At 49.7% G+C, this 21,847-nt stretch overlaps 1 protein-coding gene across 1 annotated transcript in view; it reads left to right on the forward strand.

Annotated features, from left to right (window-relative positions):
* The window catches only part of LOC139424283 (BRCA1-associated ATM activator 1-like), a 52,397-nt gene that overhangs the window by 11,324 nt on the left and 19,226 nt on the right, over positions 1–21,847 (forward strand). The window contains exon 5 of the mRNA XM_071175978.1: positions 4,525–4,781. Within this exon, the coding sequence (XP_071032079.1) occupies positions 4,525–4,781 (257 nt within the window). The remainder of the gene's footprint in view (positions 1–4,524; positions 4,782–21,847) is intronic.

Below are 21,847 nucleotides of genomic sequence, written 5' to 3' on the forward strand. Positions count from 1 at the left end.
ATCAACTACCTCGTACACATCAACTACCTGGTACCCCTACACATCAACTACCTGGTACCCCTACACATCAACTACCTGGTACCCCTACACATCAACTACCTGGTACCCCTACACATCAACTACCTAGTACCCCTACACATCAACTACCTGGTACCCCTACACATCAACTACCTGGTACCCCTACACATCAACTACCTGGTACCCCTACACATCAACTACCTGGTACACATCAACTACCTAGTACCCCTACACATCAACTACCTGGTACCCCTACACATCAACTACCTGGTACCCCTACACATCAACTACCTGGTACCCCTACACATCAACTACCTGGTACCCCTACACATCAACTACCTAGTACCCCTACACATCAACTAGTACCCCTACACATCAACTACTGGTACCCCTACACATCAACTACCTGGTACCCCTACACATCAACTACCTGGTACCCCTACACATCAACTACCTGGTACCCCTACACATCAACTACCTGGTACCCCTACACATCAACTACCTGGTACACATCAACTACCTGGTACCCCTACACATCAACTACCTGGTACCCCTACACATCAACTACCTGGTACCCCTACACATCAACTACCTCGTACCCCTACACATCAACTACCTGGTACACATCAACTACCTGGTACACATCAACTACCTGGTACCCCTACACATCAACTACCTGGTACCCCTACACATCAACTACCTGGTACACATCAACTACCTAGTACCCCTACACATCAACTACCTAGTACCCCTACACATCAACTACCTAGTACCCCTACACATCAACTACCTGGTACCCCTACACATCAACTACCTGGTACCCCTACACATCAACTACCTAGTACCCCTACACATCAACTACCTAGTACACATCAACTACCTGGTACCCCTACACATCAACTACCTCGTACACATCAACTACCTGGTACCCCTACACATCAACTACCTGGTACCCCTACACATCAACTACCTAGTACCCCTACACATCAACTACCTGGTACCCCTACACATCAACTACCTGGTACCCCTACACATCAACTACCTGGTACCCCTACACATCAACTACCTGGTACCCCTACACATCAACTACCTGGTACCCCTACACATCAACTACCTGGTACCCCTACACATCAACTACCTCGTACCCCTACACATCAACTACCTGGTACCCCTACACATCAACTACCTGGTACCCCTACACATCAACTACCTGGTACCCCTACACATCAACTACCTAGTACCCCTACACATCAACTACCTAGTACCCCTACACATCAACTACCTGGTACCCCTACACATCAACTCAGTACTGGTACCCCTACACATCAACTACCTGGTACACATCAACTACCTGGTACCCCTACACATCAACTACCTGGTACCCCTACACATCAACTACCTCGTACACATCAACTACCTGGTACCCCTACACATCAACTACCTGGTACCCCTACACATCAACTACCTGGTACCCCTACACATCAACTACCTGGTACCCCTACACATCAACTACCTAGTACCCCTACACATCAACTACCTGGTACCCCTACACATCAACTACCTGGTACACATCAACTACCTAGTACCCCTACACATCAACTACCTGGTACCCCTACACATCAACTACCTGGTACCCCTACACATCAACTACCTGGTACCCCTACACATCAACTACCTGGTACCCCTACACATCAACTACCTGGTACCCCTACACATCAACTACCTAGTACCCCTACACATCAACTACCTGGTACCCCTACACATCAACTACCTGGTACCCCTACACATCAACTGCCTGGTACCCCTACACATCAACTACCTGGTACCCCTACACATCAACTACCTGGTACACATCAACTACCTGGTACCCCTACACATCAACTACCTGGTACCCCTACACATCAACTACCTGGTACCCCTACACATCAACTACCTCGTACCCCTACACATCAACTACCTGGTACACATCAACTACCTGGTACACATCAACTACCTGGTACCCCTACACATCAACTACCTGGTACCCCTACACATCAACTACCTGGTACCCCTACACATCAACTACCTGGTACACATCAACTACCTGGTACCCCTACACATCAACTACCTGGTACACATCAACTACCTGGTACCCCTACACATCAACTACCTGGTACACATCAACTACCTGGTACCCCTACACATCAACTACCTGGTACCCCTACACATCAACTACCTGGTACCCCTACACATCAACTACCTAGTACCCCTACACATCAACTACCTGGTACCCCTACACATCAACTACCTGGTACCCCTACACATCAACTACCTGGTACCCCCTACACATCAACTACCTGGTACCCCTACACATCAACTACCTAGTACCCCTACACATCAACTACCTAGTACACATCAACTACCTAGTAACCCTACACATCAACTCAGTACTGGTACTCTGTGTATACAGCCATGTTATTACCTAGTACCCCTACACATCAACTCAGTACTGGTACTCTGTGTATACAGCCATGTTATTACCTAGTACCCCTACACATCAACTCAGTACTGGTACTCTGTGTATACAGCCATGTTATTACCTAGTACCCCTACACATCAACTCAGTACTGGTACTCTGTGTATACAGCCATGTTATTACCTAGTACCCCTACACATCAACTCAGTACTGGTACTCTGTGTATACAGCCATGTTATTACCTAGTACCCCTACACATCAACTCAGTACTGGTACTCTGTGTATACAGCCATGTTATTACCTAGTACCCCTACACATCAACTCAGTACTGGTACTCTGTGTATACAGCCATGTTATTACCTAGTACCCCTACACATCAACTCAGTACTGGTACTCTGTGTATACAGCCATGTTATTACCTAGTACCCCTACACATCAACTCAGTACTGGTACTCTGTGTATACAGCCATGTTATTACCTAGTACCCCTACACATCAACTCAGTACTGGTACTCTGTGTATACAGCCATGTTATTACCTAGTACCCCTACACATCAACTCAGTACTGGTACTCTGTGTATACAGCCATGTTATTACCTAGTACCCCTACACATCAACTCAGTACTGGTACTCTGTGTATACAGCCATGTTATTACCTAGTACCCCTACACATCAACTCAGTACTGGTACTCTGTGTATACAGCCATGTTATTACCTAGTATCCCTACACATCAACTCAGTACTGGTACTCTGTGTATACAGCCATGTTATTACCTAGTATCCCTACACATCAACTCAGTACTGGTACTCTGTGTATACAGCCATGTTATTACCTAGTACCCCTACACATCAACTCAGTACTGGTACTCTGTGTATACAGCCATGTTATTACCTAGTACCCCTACACATCAACTCAGTACTGGTACTCTGTGTATACAGCCATGTTATTACCTAGTATCCCTACACATCAACTCAGTACTGGTACTCTGTGTATACAGCCATGTTATTACCCAGTACCCCTACACATCAACTCAGTACTGGTACTCTATACAGCCATGTTATTACCTAGTACCCCTACACATCAACTCAGTACTGGTACTCTGTGTATACAGCCATGTTATTACCTAGTACCCCTACACATCAACTCAGTACTGGTACTCTGTGTATACAGCCATGTTATTACCTAGTATCCCTACACATCAACTCAGTACTGGTACTCTGTGTATACAGCCATGTTATTACCTAGTATCCCTACACATCAACTCAGTACTGGTACTCTGTGTATACAGCCATGTTATTACCTAGTACCCCTACACATCAACTCAGTACTGGTACTCTGTGTATACAGCCATGTTATTACCTAGTACCCCTACACATCAACTCAGTACTGGTACTCTGTGTATACAGCCATGTTATTACCTAGTATCCCTACACATCAACTCAGTACTGGTACTCTGTGTATACAGCCATGTTATTACCTAGTACCCCTACACATCAACTCAGTACTGGTACTCTATACAGCCATGTTATTACCTAGTACCCCTACACATCAACTCAGTACTGGTACTCTATACAGCCATGTTATTACCTAGTACCCCTACACATCAACTCAGTACTGGTACTCTGTGTATACAGCCATGTTATTACCTAGTACCCCTACACATCAACTCAGTACTGGTACTCTGTGTATACAGCCATGTTATTACCTAGTACCCCTACACATCAACTCAGTACTGGTACTCTATACAGCCATGTTATTACCTAGTACCCCTACACATCAACTCAGTACTGGTACTCTGTGTAAACAGTCATGTTATTACCTAGTACCCCTACACATCAACTACCCCGTACCCCTACACATCAACTCAGTACTGGTACTCTGTGTAAACAGTCATGTTATCGTTGTGTATTTATTATTACGTGTTGTGTTTATCTATTATTTCTCTATTGTCTTTCTCTCCTCATTGTTGGGAAGGGCCTGTAAGAAAGCATTTCACTGTTAGTCTACACCTGTTGTTTACGAAGCAAATGTATTTGATTGTATCTCCTCAGGCCTGACCAAACCCCTCCTCCAGCTACAGACTGACCCCAGCCTATTCGTCGCCTCGGCCGCAAATCAACTCCTGGCCCGCCTCCTAACCTTCCACCAGCCAACTACAACCCAGGGGAATGGCCTCACTGTTCCACCCAATAAGGAAGAGGTAGAATTGGACGTAACCATGGATACAAGTCCAGGAAGCGGGTGTTCCATCACCATGGAGATCTTGAAGCACCTGGAGAGCTCTCTGGAGTCAGACAGCCACACCCAGGTACGATTGGTTGATTGAGAATATATATATATATTTTTTTACAGCGGTGCCCCTAGAGGAGATGGGAGGGAGAGGAAAGGAGGGGGAGGGGAGGAGAAGAAGTGGTTGAAGACAAATAATTATAGCTGCGAGCAGCAATGAACGGGGTTCACAGGATGACAGAAAGGACACAAGATCAGTTGGATAACAAAGGAAGTATTATGTAGGAACTATCTTCCTTTATGTGCAATCAGTGAAGGCAATACCATGTTCATCCACGTTTATCCGCTTTTCTCTGTTTAGGGAGGCCTCCAGATCAGAGGCAGTAGGGATGACCAGGGATGTTCTCTGTTTAGTGAGTCCTCCAGATCAGAGGCAGTAGGGACGACCAGGGATGTTCTCTGTTTAGTGAGTCCTCCAGATCAGAGGCAGTAGGGACGACCAGGGATGTTCTCTGTTTAGTGAGTCCTCCAGATCAGAGGCAGTAGGGACGACCAGGGATGTTCTCTGTTTAGTGAGTCCTCCAGATCAGAGGCAGTAGGTACGACCAGGGATGTTCTCTGTTTAGTGAGTCCTCCAGATCAGAGGCAGTAGGGATGACCAGGGATGTTCTCTGTTTAGTGAGGCCTCCAGATCAGAGGCAGTAGGGATGACCAGGGATGTTCTCTGTTTAGTGAGTCCTCCAGATCAGAGGCAGTAGGGATGACCAGGGATGTTCTCTGTTTAGTGAGACCTCCAGATCAGAGGCAGTAGGGATGACCAGGGATGTTCTCTGTTTAGTGAGTCCTCCAGATCAGAGGCAGTAGGGATGACCAGGGATGTTCTCTGTTTAGTGAGTCCTCCAGATCAGAGGCAGTAGGGATGACCAGGGATGTTCTCTGTTTAGTGAGTCCTCCAGATCAGAGGCAGTAGGGACGACCAGGGATGTTCTCTTTTTAGTGAGTCCTCCAGATCAGAGGCAGTAGGGATGACCAGGGATGTTCTCTGTTTAGTGAGACCTCCAGATCAGAGGCAGTAGGGATGACCAGGGATGTTCTCTTTTTAGTGAGACCTCCAGATCAGAGGCAGTAGGGATGACCAGGGATGTTCTCTGTTTAGTGAGTCCTCCAGATCAGAGGCAGTAGGGATGACCAGGGATGTTCTCTGTTTAGTGAGTCCTCCAGATCAGAGGCAGTAGGGACGACCAGGGATGTTCTCTGTTTAGTGAGTCCTCCAGATCAGAGGCAGTAGGGACGACCAGGGATGTTCTCTGTTTAGTGAGTCCTCCAGATCAGAGGCAGTAGGGACGACCAGGGATGTTCTCTGTTTAGTGAGTCCTCCAGATCAGAGGCAGTAGGGATGACCAGGGATGTTCTCTGTTTAGTGAGGCCTCCAGATCAGAGGCAGTAGGGATGACCAGGGATGTTCTCTGTTTAGTGAGTCCTCCAGATCAGAGGCAGTAGGGATGACCAGGGATGTTCTCTGTTTAGTGAGACCTCCAGATCAGAGGCAGTAGGGATGACCAGGGATGTTCTCTGTTTAGTGAGTCCTCCAGATCAGAGGCAGTAGGGACGACCAGGGATGTTCTCTTTTTAGTGAGTCCTCCAGATCAGAGGCAGTAGGGATGACCAGGGATGTTCTCTGTTTAGTGAGACCTCCAGATCAGAGGCAGTAGGGATGACCAGGGATGTTCTCTTTTTAGTGAGACCTCCAGATCAGAGGCAGTAGGGATGACCAGGGATGTTCTCTGTTTAGTGAGTCCTCCAGATCAGAGGCAGTAGGGATGACCAGGGATGTTCTCTGTTTAGTGAGTCCTCCAGATCAGAGGCAGTAGGGATGACCAGGGATGTTCTCTGTTTAGTGAGTCCTCCAGATCAGAGGCAGTAGGGAGGACCAGGGATGTTCTCTGTTTAGTGAGTCCACCAGATCAGAGGCAGTAGGGACGACCAGGGATGTTCCCTGTTTAGTGAGTCCTCCAGATCAGAGGCAGTAGGGACGACCAGGGATGTTCTCTGTTTAGTGAGTCCACCAGATCAGAGGCAGTAGGGACGACCAGGGATGTTCTCTGTTTAGTGAGTCCACCAGATCAGAGGCAGTAGGGATGACCAGGGATGTTCTCTGTTTAGTGAGTCCTCCAGATCAGAGGCAGTAGGGATGACCAGGGATGTTCTCTGTTTAGTGAGTCCTCCAGATCAGAGGCAGTAGGGATGACCAGGGATTTTCTCTGTTTAGTGAGTCCTCCAGATCAGAGGCAGTAGATGACCAGGGATGTTCTCTGTTTAGTGAGTCCTCCAGATCAGAGGCAGTAGGGATGACCAGGGATGTTCTCTGTTTAGTGAGTCCTCCAGATCAGAGGCAGTAGGGATGACCAGGGATGTTCTCTGTTTAGTGAGTCCTCCAGATCAGAGGCAGTAGGGACGACCAGGGATGTTCTCTGTTTAGTGAGTCCTCCAGATCAGAGGCAGTAGGGACGACCAGGGATGTTCTCTGTTTAGTGAGTCCTCCAGATCAGAGGCAGTAGATGACCAGGGATGTTCTCTGTTTAGTGAGTCCTCCAGATCAGAGGCAGTAGGGATGACCAGGGATGTTCTCTGTTTAGTGAGTCCTCCAGATCAGCGGCAGTAGGGACGACCAGGGATGTTCTCTGTTTAGTGAGTCCTCCAGATCAGAGGCAGTAGGGACGACCAGGGATGTTCTCTTTTTAGTGAGACCTCCAGATCAGAGGCAGTAGGGATGACCAGGGATGTTCTCTGTTTAGTGAGTCCTCCAGATCAGAGGCAGTAGGGATGACCAGGGATGTTCTCTTTTTAGTGAGACCTCCAGATCAGAGGCAGTAGGGATGACCAGGGATGTTCTCTGTTTAGTGAGTCCTCCAGATCAGAGGCAGTAGGGATGACCAGGGATGTTCTCTGTTTAGTGAGTCCTCCAGATCAGAGGCAGTAGGGACGACCAGGGATGTTCTCTGTTTAGTGAGTCCACCAGATCAGAGGCAGTAGGGACGACCAGGGATGTTCCCTGTTTAGTGAGTCCTCCAGATCAGAGGCAGTAGGGACGACCAGGGATGTTCTCTGTTTAGTGAGTCCACCAGATCAAAGGCAGTAGGGACGACCAGGGATGTTCTCTGTTTAGTGAGTCCACCAGATCAGAGGCAGTAGGGATGACCAGGGATGTTCTCTTTTTAGTGAGTCCACCAGATCAGAGGCAGTAGGGATGACCAGGGATGTTCTCTGTTTAGTGAGTCCTCCAGATCAGAGGCAGTAGGGATGACCAGGGATGTTCTCTGTTTAGTAAGTCCTCCAGATCAGAGGCAGTAGATGACCAGGGATGTTCTCTGTTTAGTGAGTCCTCCAGATCAGAGGCAGTAGGGATGACCAGGGATTTTCTCTGTTTAGTGAGTCCTCCAGATCAGAGGCAGTAGATGACCAGGGATGTTCTCTGTTTAGTGAGTCCTTCAGATCAGAGGCAGTAGATGACCAGGGATGTTTTCTATTTAGTGAGTCCTCCAGATCAGATGCAGTAGGGATGACCAGGGATGTTCTCTGTTTAGTGAGTCCTCCAGATCAGAGGCAGTAGGGACGACCAGGGATGTTCTCTGTTTAGTGAGTCCTCCAGATCAGAGGCAGTAGGGATGACCAGGGATGTTCTCTGTTTAGTGAGTCCTCCAGATCAGAGGCAGTAGGGACGACCAGGGATGTTCTCTGTTTAGTGAGTCCTCCAGATCAGAGGCAGTAGGGACGACCAGGGATGTTCTCTGTTTAGTGAGTCCTCCAGATCAGAGGCAGTAGGGACGACCAGGGATGTTCTCTGTTTAGTGAGTCCTCCAGATCAGAGGCAGTAGGTACGACCAGGGATGTTCTCTGTTTAGTGAGTCCTCCAGATCAGAGGCAGTAGGGATGACCAGGGATGTTCTCTGTTTAGTGAGGCCTCCAGATCAGAGGCAGTAGGGATGACCAGGGATGTTCTCTGTTTAGTGAGTCCTCCAGATCAGAGGCAGTAGGGATGACCAGGGATGTTCTCTGTTTAGTGAGACCTCCAGATCAGAGGCAGTAGGGATGACCAGGGATGTTCTCTGTTTAGTGAGTCCTCCAGATCAGAGGCAGTAGGGATGACCAGGGATGTTCTCTGTTTAGTGAGTCCTCCAGATCAGAGGCAGTAGGGATGACCAGGGATGTTCTCTGTTTAGTGAGTCCTCCAGATCAGAGGCAGTAGGGACGACCAGGGATGTTCTCTTTTTAGTGAGTCCTCCAGATCAGAGGCAGTAGGGATGACCAGGGATGTTCTCTGTTTAGTGAGACCTCCAGATCAGAGGCAGTAGGGATGACCAGGGATGTTCTCTTTTTAGTGAGACCTCCAGATCAGAGGCAGTAGGGATGACCAGGGATGTTCTCTGTTTAGTGAGTCCTCCAGATCAGAGGCAGTAGGGATGACCAGGGATGTTCTCTGTTTAGTGAGTCCTCCAGATCAGAGGCAGTAGGGACGACCAGGGATGTTCTCTGTTTAGTGAGTCCTCCAGATCAGAGGCAGTAGGGACGACCAGGGATGTTCTCTGTTTAGTGAGTCCTCCAGATCAGAGGCAGTAGGGACGACCAGGGATGTTCTCTGTTTAGTGAGTCCTCCAGATCAGAGGCAGTAGGGATGACCAGGGATGTTCTCTGTTTAGTGAGGCCTCCAGATCAGAGGCAGTAGGGATGACCAGGGATGTTCTCTGTTTAGTGAGTCCTCCAGATCAGAGGCAGTAGGGATGACCAGGGATGTTCTCTGTTTAGTGAGACCTCCAGATCAGAGGCAGTAGGGATGACCAGGGATGTTCTCTGTTTAGTGAGTCCTCCAGATCAGAGGCAGTAGGGACGACCAGGGATGTTCTCTTTTTAGTGAGTCCTCCAGATCAGAGGCAGTAGGGATGACCAGGGATGTTCTCTGTTTAGTGAGACCTCCAGATCAGAGGCAGTAGGGATGACCAGGGATGTTCTCTTTTTAGTGAGACCTCCAGATCAGAGGCAGTAGGGATGACCAGGGATGTTCTCTGTTTAGTGAGTCCTCCAGATCAGAGGCAGTAGGGATGACCAGGGATGTTCTCTGTTTAGTGAGTCCTCCAGATCAGAGGCAGTAGGGATGACCAGGGATGTTCTCTGTTTAGTGAGTCCTCCAGATCAGAGGCAGTAGGGACGACCAGGGATGTTCTCTGTTTAGTGAGTCCACCAGATCAGAGGCAGTAGGGACGACCAGGGATGTTCCCTGTTTAGTGAGTCCTCCAGATCAGAGGCAGTAGGGACGACCAGGGATGTTCTCTGTTTAGTGAGTCCACCAGATCAGAGGCAGTAGGGACGACCAGGGATGTTCTCTGTTTAGTGAGTCCACCAGATCAGAGGCAGTAGGGATGACCAGGGATGTTCTCTGTTTAGTGAGTCCTCCAGATCAGAGGCAGTAGGGATGACCAGGGATGTTCTCTGTTTAGTGAGTCCTCCAGATCAGAGGCAGTAGGGATGACCAGGGATTTTCTCTGTTTAGTGAGTCCTCCAGATCAGAGGCAGTAGATGACCAGGGATGTTCTCTGTTTAGTGAGTCCTCCAGATCAGAGGCAGTAGGGATGACCAGGGATGTTCTCTGTTTAGTGAGTCCTCCAGATCAGAGGCAGTAGGGATGACCAGGGATGTTCTCTGTTTAGTGAGTCCTCCAGATCAGAGGCAGTAGGGACGACCAGGGATGTTCTCTGTTTAGTGAGTCCTCCAGATCAGAGGCAGTAGGGACGACCAGGGATGTTCTCTGTTTAGTGAGTCCTCCAGATCAGAGGCAGTAGATGACCAGGGATGTTCTCTGTTTAGTGAGTCCTCCAGATCAGAGGCAGTAGGGATGACCAGGGATGTTCTCTGTTTAGTGAGACCTCCAGATCAGAGGCAGTAGGGATGACCAGGGATGTTCTCTTTTTAGTGAGACCTCCAGATCAGAGGCAGTAGGGATGACCAGGGATGTTCTCTGTTTAGTGAGTCCTCCAGATCAGAGGCAGTAGGGATGACCAGGGATGTTCTCTGTTTAGTGAGTCCTCCAGATCAGAGGCAGTAGGGACGACCAGGGATGTTCTCTGTTTAGTGAGTCCTCCAGATCAGAGGCAGTAGGGACGACCAGGGATGTTCTCTGTTTAGTGAGTCCTCCAGATCAGAGGCAGTAGGGACGACCAGGGATGTTCTCTGTTTAGTGAGTCCTCCAGATCAGAGGCAGTAGGGATGACCAGGGATGTTCTCTGTTTAGTGAGGCCTCCAGATCAGAGGCAGTAGGGATGACCAGGGATGTTCTCTGTTTAGTGAGTCCTCCAGATCAGAGGCAGTAGGGATGACCAGGGATGTTCTCTGTTTAGTGAGACCTCCAGATCAGAGGCAGTAGGGATGACCAGGGATGTTCTCTGTTTAGTGAGTCCTCCAGATCAGAGGCAGTAGGGACGACCAGGGATGTTCTCTTTTTAGTGAGTCCTCCAGATCAGAGGCAGTAGGGATGACCAGGGATGTTCTCTGTTTAGTGAGACCTCCAGATCAGAGGCAGTAGGGATGACCAGGGATGTTCTCTTTTTAGTGAGACCTCCAGATCAGAGGCAGTAGGGATGACCAGGGATGTTCTCTGTTTAGTGAGTCCTCCAGATCAGAGGCAGTAGGGATGACCAGGGATGTTCTCTGTTTAGTGAGTCCTCCAGATCAGAGGCAGTAGGGATGACCAGGGATGTTCTCTGTTTAGTGAGTCCTCCAGATCAGAGGCAGTAGGGACGACCAGGGATGTTCTCTGTTTAGTGAGTCCACCAGATCAGAGGCAGTAGGGACGACCAGGGATGTTCCCTGTTTAGTGAGTCCTCCAGATCAGAGGCAGTAGGGACGACCAGGGATGTTCTCTGTTTAGTGAGTCCACCAGATCAGAGGCAGTAGGGACGACCAGGGATGTTCTCTGTTTAGTGAGTCCACCAGATCAGAGGCAGTAGGGATGACCAGGGATGTTCTCTGTTTAGTGAGTCCTCCAGATCAGAGGCAGTAGGGATGACCAGGGATGTTCTCTGTTTAGTGAGTCCTCCAGATCAGAGGCAGTAGGGATGACCAGGGATTTTCTCTGTTTAGTGAGTCCTCCAGATCAGAGGCAGTAGATGACCAGGGATGTTCTCTGTTTAGTGAGTCCTCCAGATCAGAGGCAGTAGGGATGACCAGGGATGTTCTCTGTTTAGTGAGTCCTCCAGATCAGAGGCAGTAGGGATGACCAGGGATGTTCTCTGTTTAGTGAGTCCTCCAGATCAGAGGCAGTAGGGACGACCAGGGATGTTCTCTGTTTAGTGAGTCCTCCAGATCAGAGGCAGTAGGGACGACCAGGGATGTTCTCTGTTTAGTGAGTCCTCCAGATCAGAGGCAGTAGATGACCAGGGATGTTCTCTGTTTAGTGAGTCCTCCAGATCAGAGGCAGTAGGGATGACCAGGGATGTTCTCTGTTTAGTGAGTCCTCCAGATCAGCGGCAGTAGGGACGACCAGGGATGTTCTCTGTTTAGTGAGTCCTCCAGATCAGAGGCAGTAGGGACGACCAGGGATGTTCTCTTTTTAGTGAGACCTCCAGATCAGAGGCAGTAGGGATGACCAGGGATGTTCTCTGTTTAGTGAGTCCTCCAGATCAGAGGCAGTAGGGATGACCAGGGATGTTCTCTTTTTAGTGAGACCTCCAGATCAGAGGCAGTAGGGATGACCAGGGATGTTCTCTGTTTAGTGAGTCCTCCAGATCAGAGGCAGTAGGGATGACCAGGGATGTTCTCTGTTTAGTGAGTCCTCCAGATCAGAGGCAGTAGGGACGACCAGGGATGTTCTCTGTTTAGTGAGTCCACCAGATCAGAGGCAGTAGGGACGACCAGGGATGTTCCCTGTTTAGTGAGTCCTCCAGATCAGAGGCAGTAGGGACGACCAGGGATGTTCTCTGTTTAGTGAGTCCACCAGATCAAAGGCAGTAGGGACGACCAGGGATGTTCTCTGTTTAGTGAGTCCACCAGATCAGAGGCAGTAGGGATGACCAGGGATGTTCTCTTTTTAGTGAGTCCACCAGATCAGAGGCAGTAGGGATGACCAGGGATGTTCTCTTTTTAGTGAGTCCTCCAGATCAGAGGCAGTAGGGATGACCAGGGATGTTCTCTGTTTAGTGAGTCCTCCAGATCAGAGGCAGTAGATGACCAGGGATGTTCTCTGTTTAGTGAGTCCTCCAGATCAGAGGCAGTAGGGATGACCAGGGATTTTCTCTGTTTAGTGAGTCCTCCAGATCAGAGGCAGTAGATGACCAGGGATGTTCTCTGTTTAGTGAGTCCTTCAGATCAGAGGCAGTAGATGACCAGGGATGTTTTCTATTTAGTGAGTCCTCCAGATCAGATGCAGTAGGGATGACCAGGGATGTTCTCTGTTTAGTGAGTCCTCCAGATCAGAGGCAGTAGGGACGACCAGGGATGTTCTCTGTTTAGTGAGTCCTCCAGATCAGAGGCAGTAGGGATGACCAGGGATGTTCTCTGTTTAGTGAGTCCTCCAGATCAGAGGCAGTAGGGACGACCAGGGATGTTCTCTGTTTAGTGAGTCCTCCAGATCAGAGGAAGTAGGGATGACCAGGGATGTTCTCTGTTTAGTGAGTCCTCCAGATCAGAGGCAGTAGGGACGACCAGGGATGTTCTCTGTTCAGTGAGTCCTCCAGATCAGAGGCAGTAGGGACGACCAGGGATGTTCTCTGTTTAGTGAGTTCTCCAGATCAGAGGCAGTAGGGATGACCAGGGATGTTCTCTGTTTAGTGAGTCCTCCAGATCAGAGGCAGTAGGGATGACCAGGGATGTTCTCTGTTTAGTGAGTCCTCCAGATCAGAGGCAGTAGGGATGACCAGGGATGTTCTCTGTTTAGTGAGTTCTCCAGATCAGAGGCAGTAGGGATGACCAGGGATGTTCTCTGTTTAGTGAGTTCTCCAGATCAGAGGCAGTAGGGATGACCAGGGATGTTCTCTGTTTAGTGAGTCCTCCGGATCAGAGGCAGTAGGGATAACCAGGGATGTTCTCTGTTTAGTGAGTCCTCCAGATCAGAGGCAGTAGGGATGACCAGGGATGTTCTCTGTTTAGTGAGTCCTCCAGATCAGAGGCAGTAGGGATGACCAGGGATGTTCTCTGTTTAGTGAGTCCACCAGATCAAAGGCAGTAGGGACGACCAGGGATGTTCTCTGTTTAGTGAGTCCACCAGATCAGAGGCAGTAGGGATGACCAGGGATGTTCTCTTTTTAGTGAGTCCTCCAGATCAGAGGCAGTAGGGATGACCAGGGATGTTCTCTGTTTAGTGAGTCCTCCAGATCAGAGGCAGTAGATGACCAGGGATGTTCTCTGTTTAGTGAGTCCTCCAGATCAGAGGCAGTAGGGATGACCAGGGATTTTCTCTGTTTAGTGAGTCCTCCAGATCAGAGGCAGTAGATGACCAGGGATGTTCTCTGTTTAGTGAGTCCTTCAGATCAGAGGCAGTAGATGACCAGGGATGTTTTCTATTTAGTGAGTCCTCCAGATCAGATGCAGTAGGGATGACCAGGGATGTTCTCTGTTTAGTGAGTCCTCCAGATCAGAGGCAGTAGGGACGACCAGGGATGTTCTCTGTTTAGTGAGTCCTCCAGATCAGAGGCAGTAGGGATGACCAGGGATGTTCTCTGTTTAGTGAGTCCTCCAGATCAGAGGCAGTAGGGACGACCAGGGATGTTCTCTGTTTAGTGAGTCCTCCAGATCAGAGGAAGTAGGGATGACCAGGGATGTTCTCTGTTTAGTGAGTCCTCCAGATCAGAGGCAGTAGGGACGACCAGGGATGTTCTCTGTTCAGTGAGTCCTCCAGATCAGAGGCAGTAGGGACGACCAGGGATGTTCTCTGTTTAGTGAGTTCTCCAGATCAGAGGCAGTAGGGATGACCAGGGATGTTCTCTGTTTAGTGAGTCCTCCAGATCAGAGGCAGTAGGGATGACCAGGGATGTTCTCTGTTCAGTGAGTCCTCCGGATCAGAGGCAGTAGGGATAACCAGGGATGTTCTCTGTTTAGTGAGTCCTCCAGATCAGAGGCAGTAGGGATGACCAGGGATGTTCTCTGTTTAGTGAGTCCTCCAGATCAGAGGCAGTAGGGATGACCAGGGATGTTCTCTGTTTAGTGAGTCCTCCAGATCAGAGGCAGTAGGGATGACCAGGGATGTTCTCTGTTTAGTGAGTTCTCCAGATCAGAGGCAGTAGGGATGACCAGGGATGTTCTCTGTTTAGTGAGTTCTCCAGATCAGAGGCAGTAGGGATGACCAGGGATGTTCTCTGTTTAGTGAGTCCTCCGGATCAGAGGCAGTAGGGATAACCAGGGATGTTCTCTGTTTAGTGAGTCCTCCAGATCAGAGGCAGTAGGGATGACCAGGGATGTTCTCTGTTTAGTGAGTCCTCCAGATCAGAGGCAGTAGGGATGACCAGGGATGTTCTCTGTTTAGTGAGTCCTCCAGATCAGAGGCAGTAGGGATGACCAGGGATGTTCTCTGTTTAGTGAGTTCTCCAGATCAGAGGCAGTAGGGATGACCAGGGATGTTCTCTGTTTAGTGAGTCCTCCAGATCAGAGGCAGTAGGAATGACCAGGGATGTTCTCTGTTTAGTAGAGCTCAGATCAGAGGCAGTAGATGACCAGGGATGTTCTCTGTTTAGTGAGTCCTCCAGATCAGAGGCAGTAGGGATGACCAGGGATGTTCTCTGTTCAGTGAGTCCTCCAGATCAGAGGCAGTAGGGACGACCAGGGATGTTCTCTGTTTAGTGAGTTCTCCAGATCAGAGGCAGTAGGGATGACCAGGGATGTTCTCTGTTTAGTGAGTCCTCCAGATCAGAGGCAGTAGGGATGACCAGGGATGTTCTCTGTTCAGTGAGTCCTCCGGATCAGAGGCAGTAGGGATAACCAGGGATGTTCTCTGTTTAGTGAGTCCTCCAGATCAGAGGCAGTAGGGATGACCAGGGATGTTCTCTGTTTAGTGAGTCCTCCAGATCAGAGGCAGTAGGGATGACCAGGGATGTTCTCTGTTTAGTGAGTCCTCCAGATCAGAGGCAGTAGGGATGACCAGGGATGTTCTCTGTTTAGTGAGTCCTCCAGATCAGAGGCAGTAGAGATGACCAGGGATGTTCTCTGTTTAGTGAGTCCACCAGATCAGAGGCAGTAGGAATGACCAGGGATGTTCTCTGTTTAGTAGAGCTCAGATCAGAGGCAGTAGATGACCAGGGATGTTCTCTGTTTAGTGAGTCCTCCAGATCAGAGGCAGTAGGGATGACCAGGGATGTTCTCTGTTTAGTGAGTCCTCCAGATCAGAGGCAGTAGGGACGACCAGGGATGTTCTCTGTTTAGTGAGTCCTCCAGATCAGAGGCAGTAGGGACGACCAGGGATGTTCTCTGTTTAGTGAGTCCTCCAGATCAGAGGCAGTAGGGACGACCAGGGATGTTCTCTTTTTAGTGAGTCCTCCAGATCAGAGGCAGTAGGGATGACCAGGGATGTTCTCTGTTTAGTGAGTCCTCCAGATCAGAGGCAGTAGGGACGACCAGGGATGTTCTCTGTTTAGTGAGTCCTCCAGATCAGAGGCAGTAGGGACGACCAGGGATGTTCTCTGTTTAGTGAGTCCTCCAGATCAGAGGCAGTAGAGACGACCAGGGATGTTCTCTGTTTAGTGAGTCCTCCAGATCAGAGGCAGTAGGGATGACCAGGGATGCTCTCTGTTTAGTGAGTCCTCCAGATCAGAGGCAGTAGGGACGACCAGGGATGTTCTCTGTTTAGTGAGTCCTCCAGATCAGAGGCAGTAGGGATGACCAGGGATGTTCTCTGTTTAGTGAGTCCTCCAGATCAGAGGCAGTAGGGACGACCAGGGATGTTCTCTGTTTAGTGAGTCCTCCAGATCAGAGGCAGTAGGGATGACCAGGGATGTTCTCTGTTTAGTGAGTCCTCCAGATCAGAGGCAGTAGGGACGACCAGGGATGTTCTCTGTTCATTGAGTCCTCCAGATCAGAGGCAGTAGGGACGACCAGGGATGTTCTCTGTTTAGTGAGTTCTCCAGATCAGAGGCACTAGGGATGACCAGGGATGTTCTCTGTTTAGTGAGTTCTCCAGATCAGAGGCAGTAGGGATGACCAGGGATGTTCTCTGTTTAGTGAGTCCTCCAGATCAGAGGCAGTAGGGACGACCAGGGATGTTCTCTGTTTAGTGAGTCCTCCAGATCAGAGGCAGTAGATGACCAGGGATGTTCTCTGTTTAGTGAGTCCTCCAGATCAGAGGCAGTAGGGATGACCAGGGATGTTCTCTGTTTAGTGAGTCCTCCAGATCAGAGGCAGTAGGGACGACCAGGGATGTTCTCTGTTTAGTGAGTCCTCCAGATCAGAGGCAGTAGGGATGACCAGGGATGTTCTCTGTTTAGTGAGTCCTCCAGATCAGAGGCAGTAGGGACGACCAGGGATGTTCTCTGTTTAGTGAGTCCTCCAGATCAGAGGCAGTAGGGACGACCAGGGATGTTCTCTGTTTAGTGAGTCCTCCAGATCAGAGGCAGTAGGGACGACCAGGGATGTTCTCTGTTTAGTGAGTCCTCCAGATCAGAGGCAGTAGGGATGACCAGGGATGTTCTTTGTTTAGTGAGTCCTCCAGATCAGAGGCAGTAGGGACCACCAGGGATGTTCTCTGTTTAGTGAGTCCTCCAGATCAGAGGCACTAGGGACGACCAGGGATGTTCTCTGTTTAGTGAGTCCTCCAGATCAGAGGCAGTAGAGACGACCAGGGACGTTCTCTGTTTAGTGAGTCCTCCAGATCAGAGGCAGTAGGGACGACCAGGGATGTTCTCTGTTCAGTGATTCCTCCAGATCAGAGGCAGTAGGGACGACCAGGGATGTTCTCTGTTTAGTGAGTTCTCCAGATCAGAGGCAGTAGGGATGACCAGGGATGTTCTCTGTTTAGTGAGTCCTCCAGATCAGAGGCAGTAGGGATGACCAGGCATGTTCTTTGTTTAGTGAGTCCTCCAGATCAGAGGCAGTAGGGATGACCAGGGATGTTCTCTGTTTAGTGAGTCCTCCAGATCAGAGGCAGTAGGGATGACCAGGGATGTTCTCTGTTTAGTGAGTTCTCCAGATCAGAGGCAGTAGGGATGACCAGGGATGTTCTCTGTTTAGTGAGTTCTCCAGATCAGAGGCAGTAGGGATGACCAGGGATGTTCTCTGTTTAGTGAGTCCTCCAGATCAGAGGCAGTAGGGATGACCAGGGATGTTCTCTGTTTAGTGAGTCCTCCAGATCAGAGGCATTAGGGATGACCAGGGATGTTCTCTGTTTAGTGAGTCCTCCAGATCAGAGGCAGTAGGGACGACCAGGGATGTTCTCTGTTTAGTGAGTCCTCCAGATCAGAGGCAGTAGATGACCAGGGATGTTCTCTGTTTAGTGAGTCCTCCAGATCAGAGGCAGTAGGGATGACCAGGGATGTTCTCTGTTTAGTGAGTCCTCCAGATCAGAGGCAGTAGGGATGACCAGGGATGTTCTCTGTTTAGTGAGTCCTCCAGATCAGAGGCAGTGGGGATGACCAGGGATGTTCTCTGTTTAGTGAGTCCTCCAGATCAGAGGCAGTAGGGACGACCAGGGATGTTCTCTGTTTAGTGAGTCCTCCAGATCAGAGGCAGTAGGGACGACCAGGGATGTTCTCTGTTTAGTGAGTCCTCCAGATCAGAGGCAGTAGGGACGAACAGGGATGTTCTCTGTTTAGTGAGTCCTCCAGATCAGAGGCAGTAGGGATGACCAGGGATGTTCTCTTTTTAGTGAGTCCTCCAGATCAGAGGCAGTAGGGACGACCAGGGATGTTCTCTGTTTAGTGAGTCCTCCAGATCAGAGGCAGTAGGGACGACCAGGGATGTTCTCTGTTTAGTGAGTCCTCCAGATCAGAGGCAGTAGAGACGACCAGGGATGTTCTCTGTTTAGTGAGTCCTCCAGATCAGAGGCGGTAGGGATGACCATTGATGTTCTCTGTTTAGTGAATCCTCCAGATCAGAGGCAGTAGGGACGACCAGGGACGTTCTCTGTTTAGTGAGTCCTCCAGATCAGAGACAGTAGAGGATGACCAGGGATGTTCTCTGTTTAGTGAGTCCTCCAGATCAGAGGCAGTAGGGATGACCAGGGATGTTCTCTGTTTAGTGAGTCCTCCAGATCAGAGGCAGTAGGGACGACCAGGGATGTTCTCTGTTTAGTGAGTCCACCAGATCAGAGGCAGTAGGGACGACCAGGGATGTTCCCTATTTAGTGAGTCCTCCAGATCAGAGGCAGTAAGGATGACCAGGGATGTTCTCTGTTTAGTGAGTCCTCCAGATCAGAGGCAGTAGGGATGACCAGGGATTTTCTCTGTTTAGTGAGTCCTCCAGATCAGAGGCAGTAGATGACCAGGGATGTTCTCTGTTTTGTGAGTCCTCCAGATCAGAGGCAGTAGATGACCAGGGATGTTTTCTTTTTAGTGAGTCCTCCAGATCAGATGCAGTAGGGATGACCAGGGATGTTCTCTGTTTAGTGAGTCCTCCAGATCAGAGGCAGTAGGGACGACCAGGGATGTTCTCTGTTTAGTGAGTCCTCCAGATCAGAGGCAGTAGGGATGACCAGGGATGTTCTCTGTTTAGTGAGTCCTCCAGATCAGAGGCAGTAGGGACGACCAGGGATGTTCTCTGTTTAGTGAGTCCTCCAGATCAGAGGCAGTAGGGATGACCAGGGATGTTCTCTGTTTAGTGAGTCCTCCAGATCAGAGGCAGTAGGGACGACCAGGGATGTTCTCTGTTCAGTGAGTCCTCCAGATCAGAGGCAGTAGGGACGACCAGGGATGTTCTCTGTTTAGTGATTTCTCCAGATCAGAGGCAGTAGGGATGACCAGGGATGTTCTCTGTTTAGTGAGTCCTCCAGATCAGAGGCAGTAGGGATGACCAGGGATGTTCTCTGTTCAGTGAGTCCTCCGGATCAGAGGCAGTAGGGATAACCAGGGATGTTCTCTGTTTAGTGAGTCATCCAGATCAGAGGCAGTAGGGATGACCAGGGATGTTCTCTTTTTAGTGAGTCCTCCAGATCAGAGGCAGTAGGGATGACCAGGGATGTTCTCTGTTTAGTGAGTCCTCCAGATCAGAGGCAGTAGATGACCAGGGATGTTCTCTGTTTAGTGAGTCCTCCAGATCAGAGGCAGTAGGGATGACCAGGGATTTTCTCTGTTTAGTGAGTCCTCCAGATCAGAGGCAGTAGATGACCAGGGATGTTCTCTGTTTAGTGAGTCCTTCAGATCAGAGGCAGTAGATGACCAGGGATGTTTTCTATTTAGTGAGTCCTCCAGATCAGATGCAGTAGGGATGACCAGGGATGTTCTCTGTTTAGTGAGTCCTCCAGATCAGAGGCAGTAGGGACGACCAGGGATGTTCTCTGTTTAGTGAGTCCTCCAGATCAGAGGCAGTAGGGATGACCAGGGATGTTCTCTGTTTAGTGAGTCCTCCAGATCAGAGGCAGTAGGGACGACCAGGGATGTTCTCTGTTTAGTGAGTCCTCCAGATCAGAGGAAGTAGGGATGACCAGGGATGTTCTCTGTTTAGTGAGTCCTCCAGATCAGAGGCAGTAGGGATGACCAGGGATGTTCTCTGTTTAGTGAGTCCTCCAGATCAGAGGCAGTAGATGACCAGGGATGTTCTCTGTTTAGTGAGTCCTCCAGATCAGAGGCAGTAGGGATGACCAGGGATTTTCTCTGTTTAGTGAGTCCTCCAGATCAGAGGCAGTAGATGACCAGGGATGTTCTCTGTTTAGTGAGTCCTTCAGATCAGAGGCAGTAGATGACCAGGGATGTTTTCTATTTAGTGAGTCCTCCAGATCAGATGCAGTAGGGATGACCAGGGATGTTCTCTGTTTAGTGAGTCCTCCAGATCAGAGGCAGTAGGGACGACCAGGGATGTTCTCTGTTTAGTGAGTCCTCCAGATCAGAGGCAGTAGGGATGACCAGGGATGTTCTCTGTTTAGTGAGTCCTCCAGATCAGAGGCAGTAGGGACGACCAGGGATGTTCTCTGTTTAGTGAGTCCTCCAGATCAGAGGAAGTAGGGATGACCAGGGATGTTCTCTGTTTAGTGAGTCCTCCAGATCAGAGGCAGTAGGGACGACCAGGGATGTTCTCTGTTCAGTGAGTCCTCCAGATCAGAGGCAGTAGGGACGACCAGGGATGTTCTCTGTTTAGTGAGTTCTCCAGATCAGAGGCAGTAGGGATGACCAGGGATGTTCTCTGTTTAGTGAGTCCTCCAGATCAGAGGCAGTAGGGATGACCAGGGATGTTCTCTGTTCAGTGAGTCCTCCGGATCAGAGGCAGTAGGGATAACCAGGGATGTTCTCTGTTTAGTGAGTCCTCCAGATCAGAGGCAGTAGGGATGACCAGGGATGTTCTCTGTTTAGTGAGTCCTCCAGATCAGAGGCAGTAGGGATGACCAGGGATGTTCTCTGTTTAGTGAGTCCTCCAGATCAGAGGCAGTAGGGATGACCAGGGATGTTCTCTGTTTAGTGAGTTCTCCAGATCAGAGGCAGTAGGGATGACCAGGGATGTTCTCTGTTTAGTGAGTTCTCCAGATCAGAGGCAGTAGGGATGACCAGGGATGTTCTCTGTTTAGTGAGTCCTCCGGATCAGAGGCAGTAGGGATAACCAGGGATGTTCTCTGTTTAGTGAGTCCTCCAGATCAGAGGCAGTAGGGATGACCAGGGATGTTCTCTGTTTAGTGAGTCCTCCAGATCAGAGGCAGTAGGGATGACCAGGGATGTTCTCTGTTTAGTGAGTCCTCCAGATCAGAGGCAGTAGGGATGACCAGGGATGTTCTCTGTTTAGTGAGTTCTCCAGATCAGAGGCAGTAGGGATGACCAGGGATGTTCTCTGTTTAGTGAGTCCTCCAGATCAGAGGCAGTAGGAATGACCAGGGATGTTCTCTGTTTAGTAGAGCTCAGATCAGAGGCAGTAGATGACCAGGGATGTTCTCTGTTTAGTGAGTCCTCCAGATCAGAGGCAGTAGGGATGACCAGGGATGTTCTCTGTTCAGTGAGTCCTCCAGATCAGAGGCAGTAGGGACGACCAGGGATGTTC

Source organism: Oncorhynchus clarkii, chromosome 13 (assembly GCF_045791955.1).
Source record: "Oncorhynchus clarkii lewisi isolate Uvic-CL-2024 chromosome 13, UVic_Ocla_1.0, whole genome shotgun sequence".
In the NCBI taxonomy this organism is placed as follows: domain Eukaryota; kingdom Metazoa; phylum Chordata; class Actinopteri; order Salmoniformes; family Salmonidae; genus Oncorhynchus; species Oncorhynchus clarkii.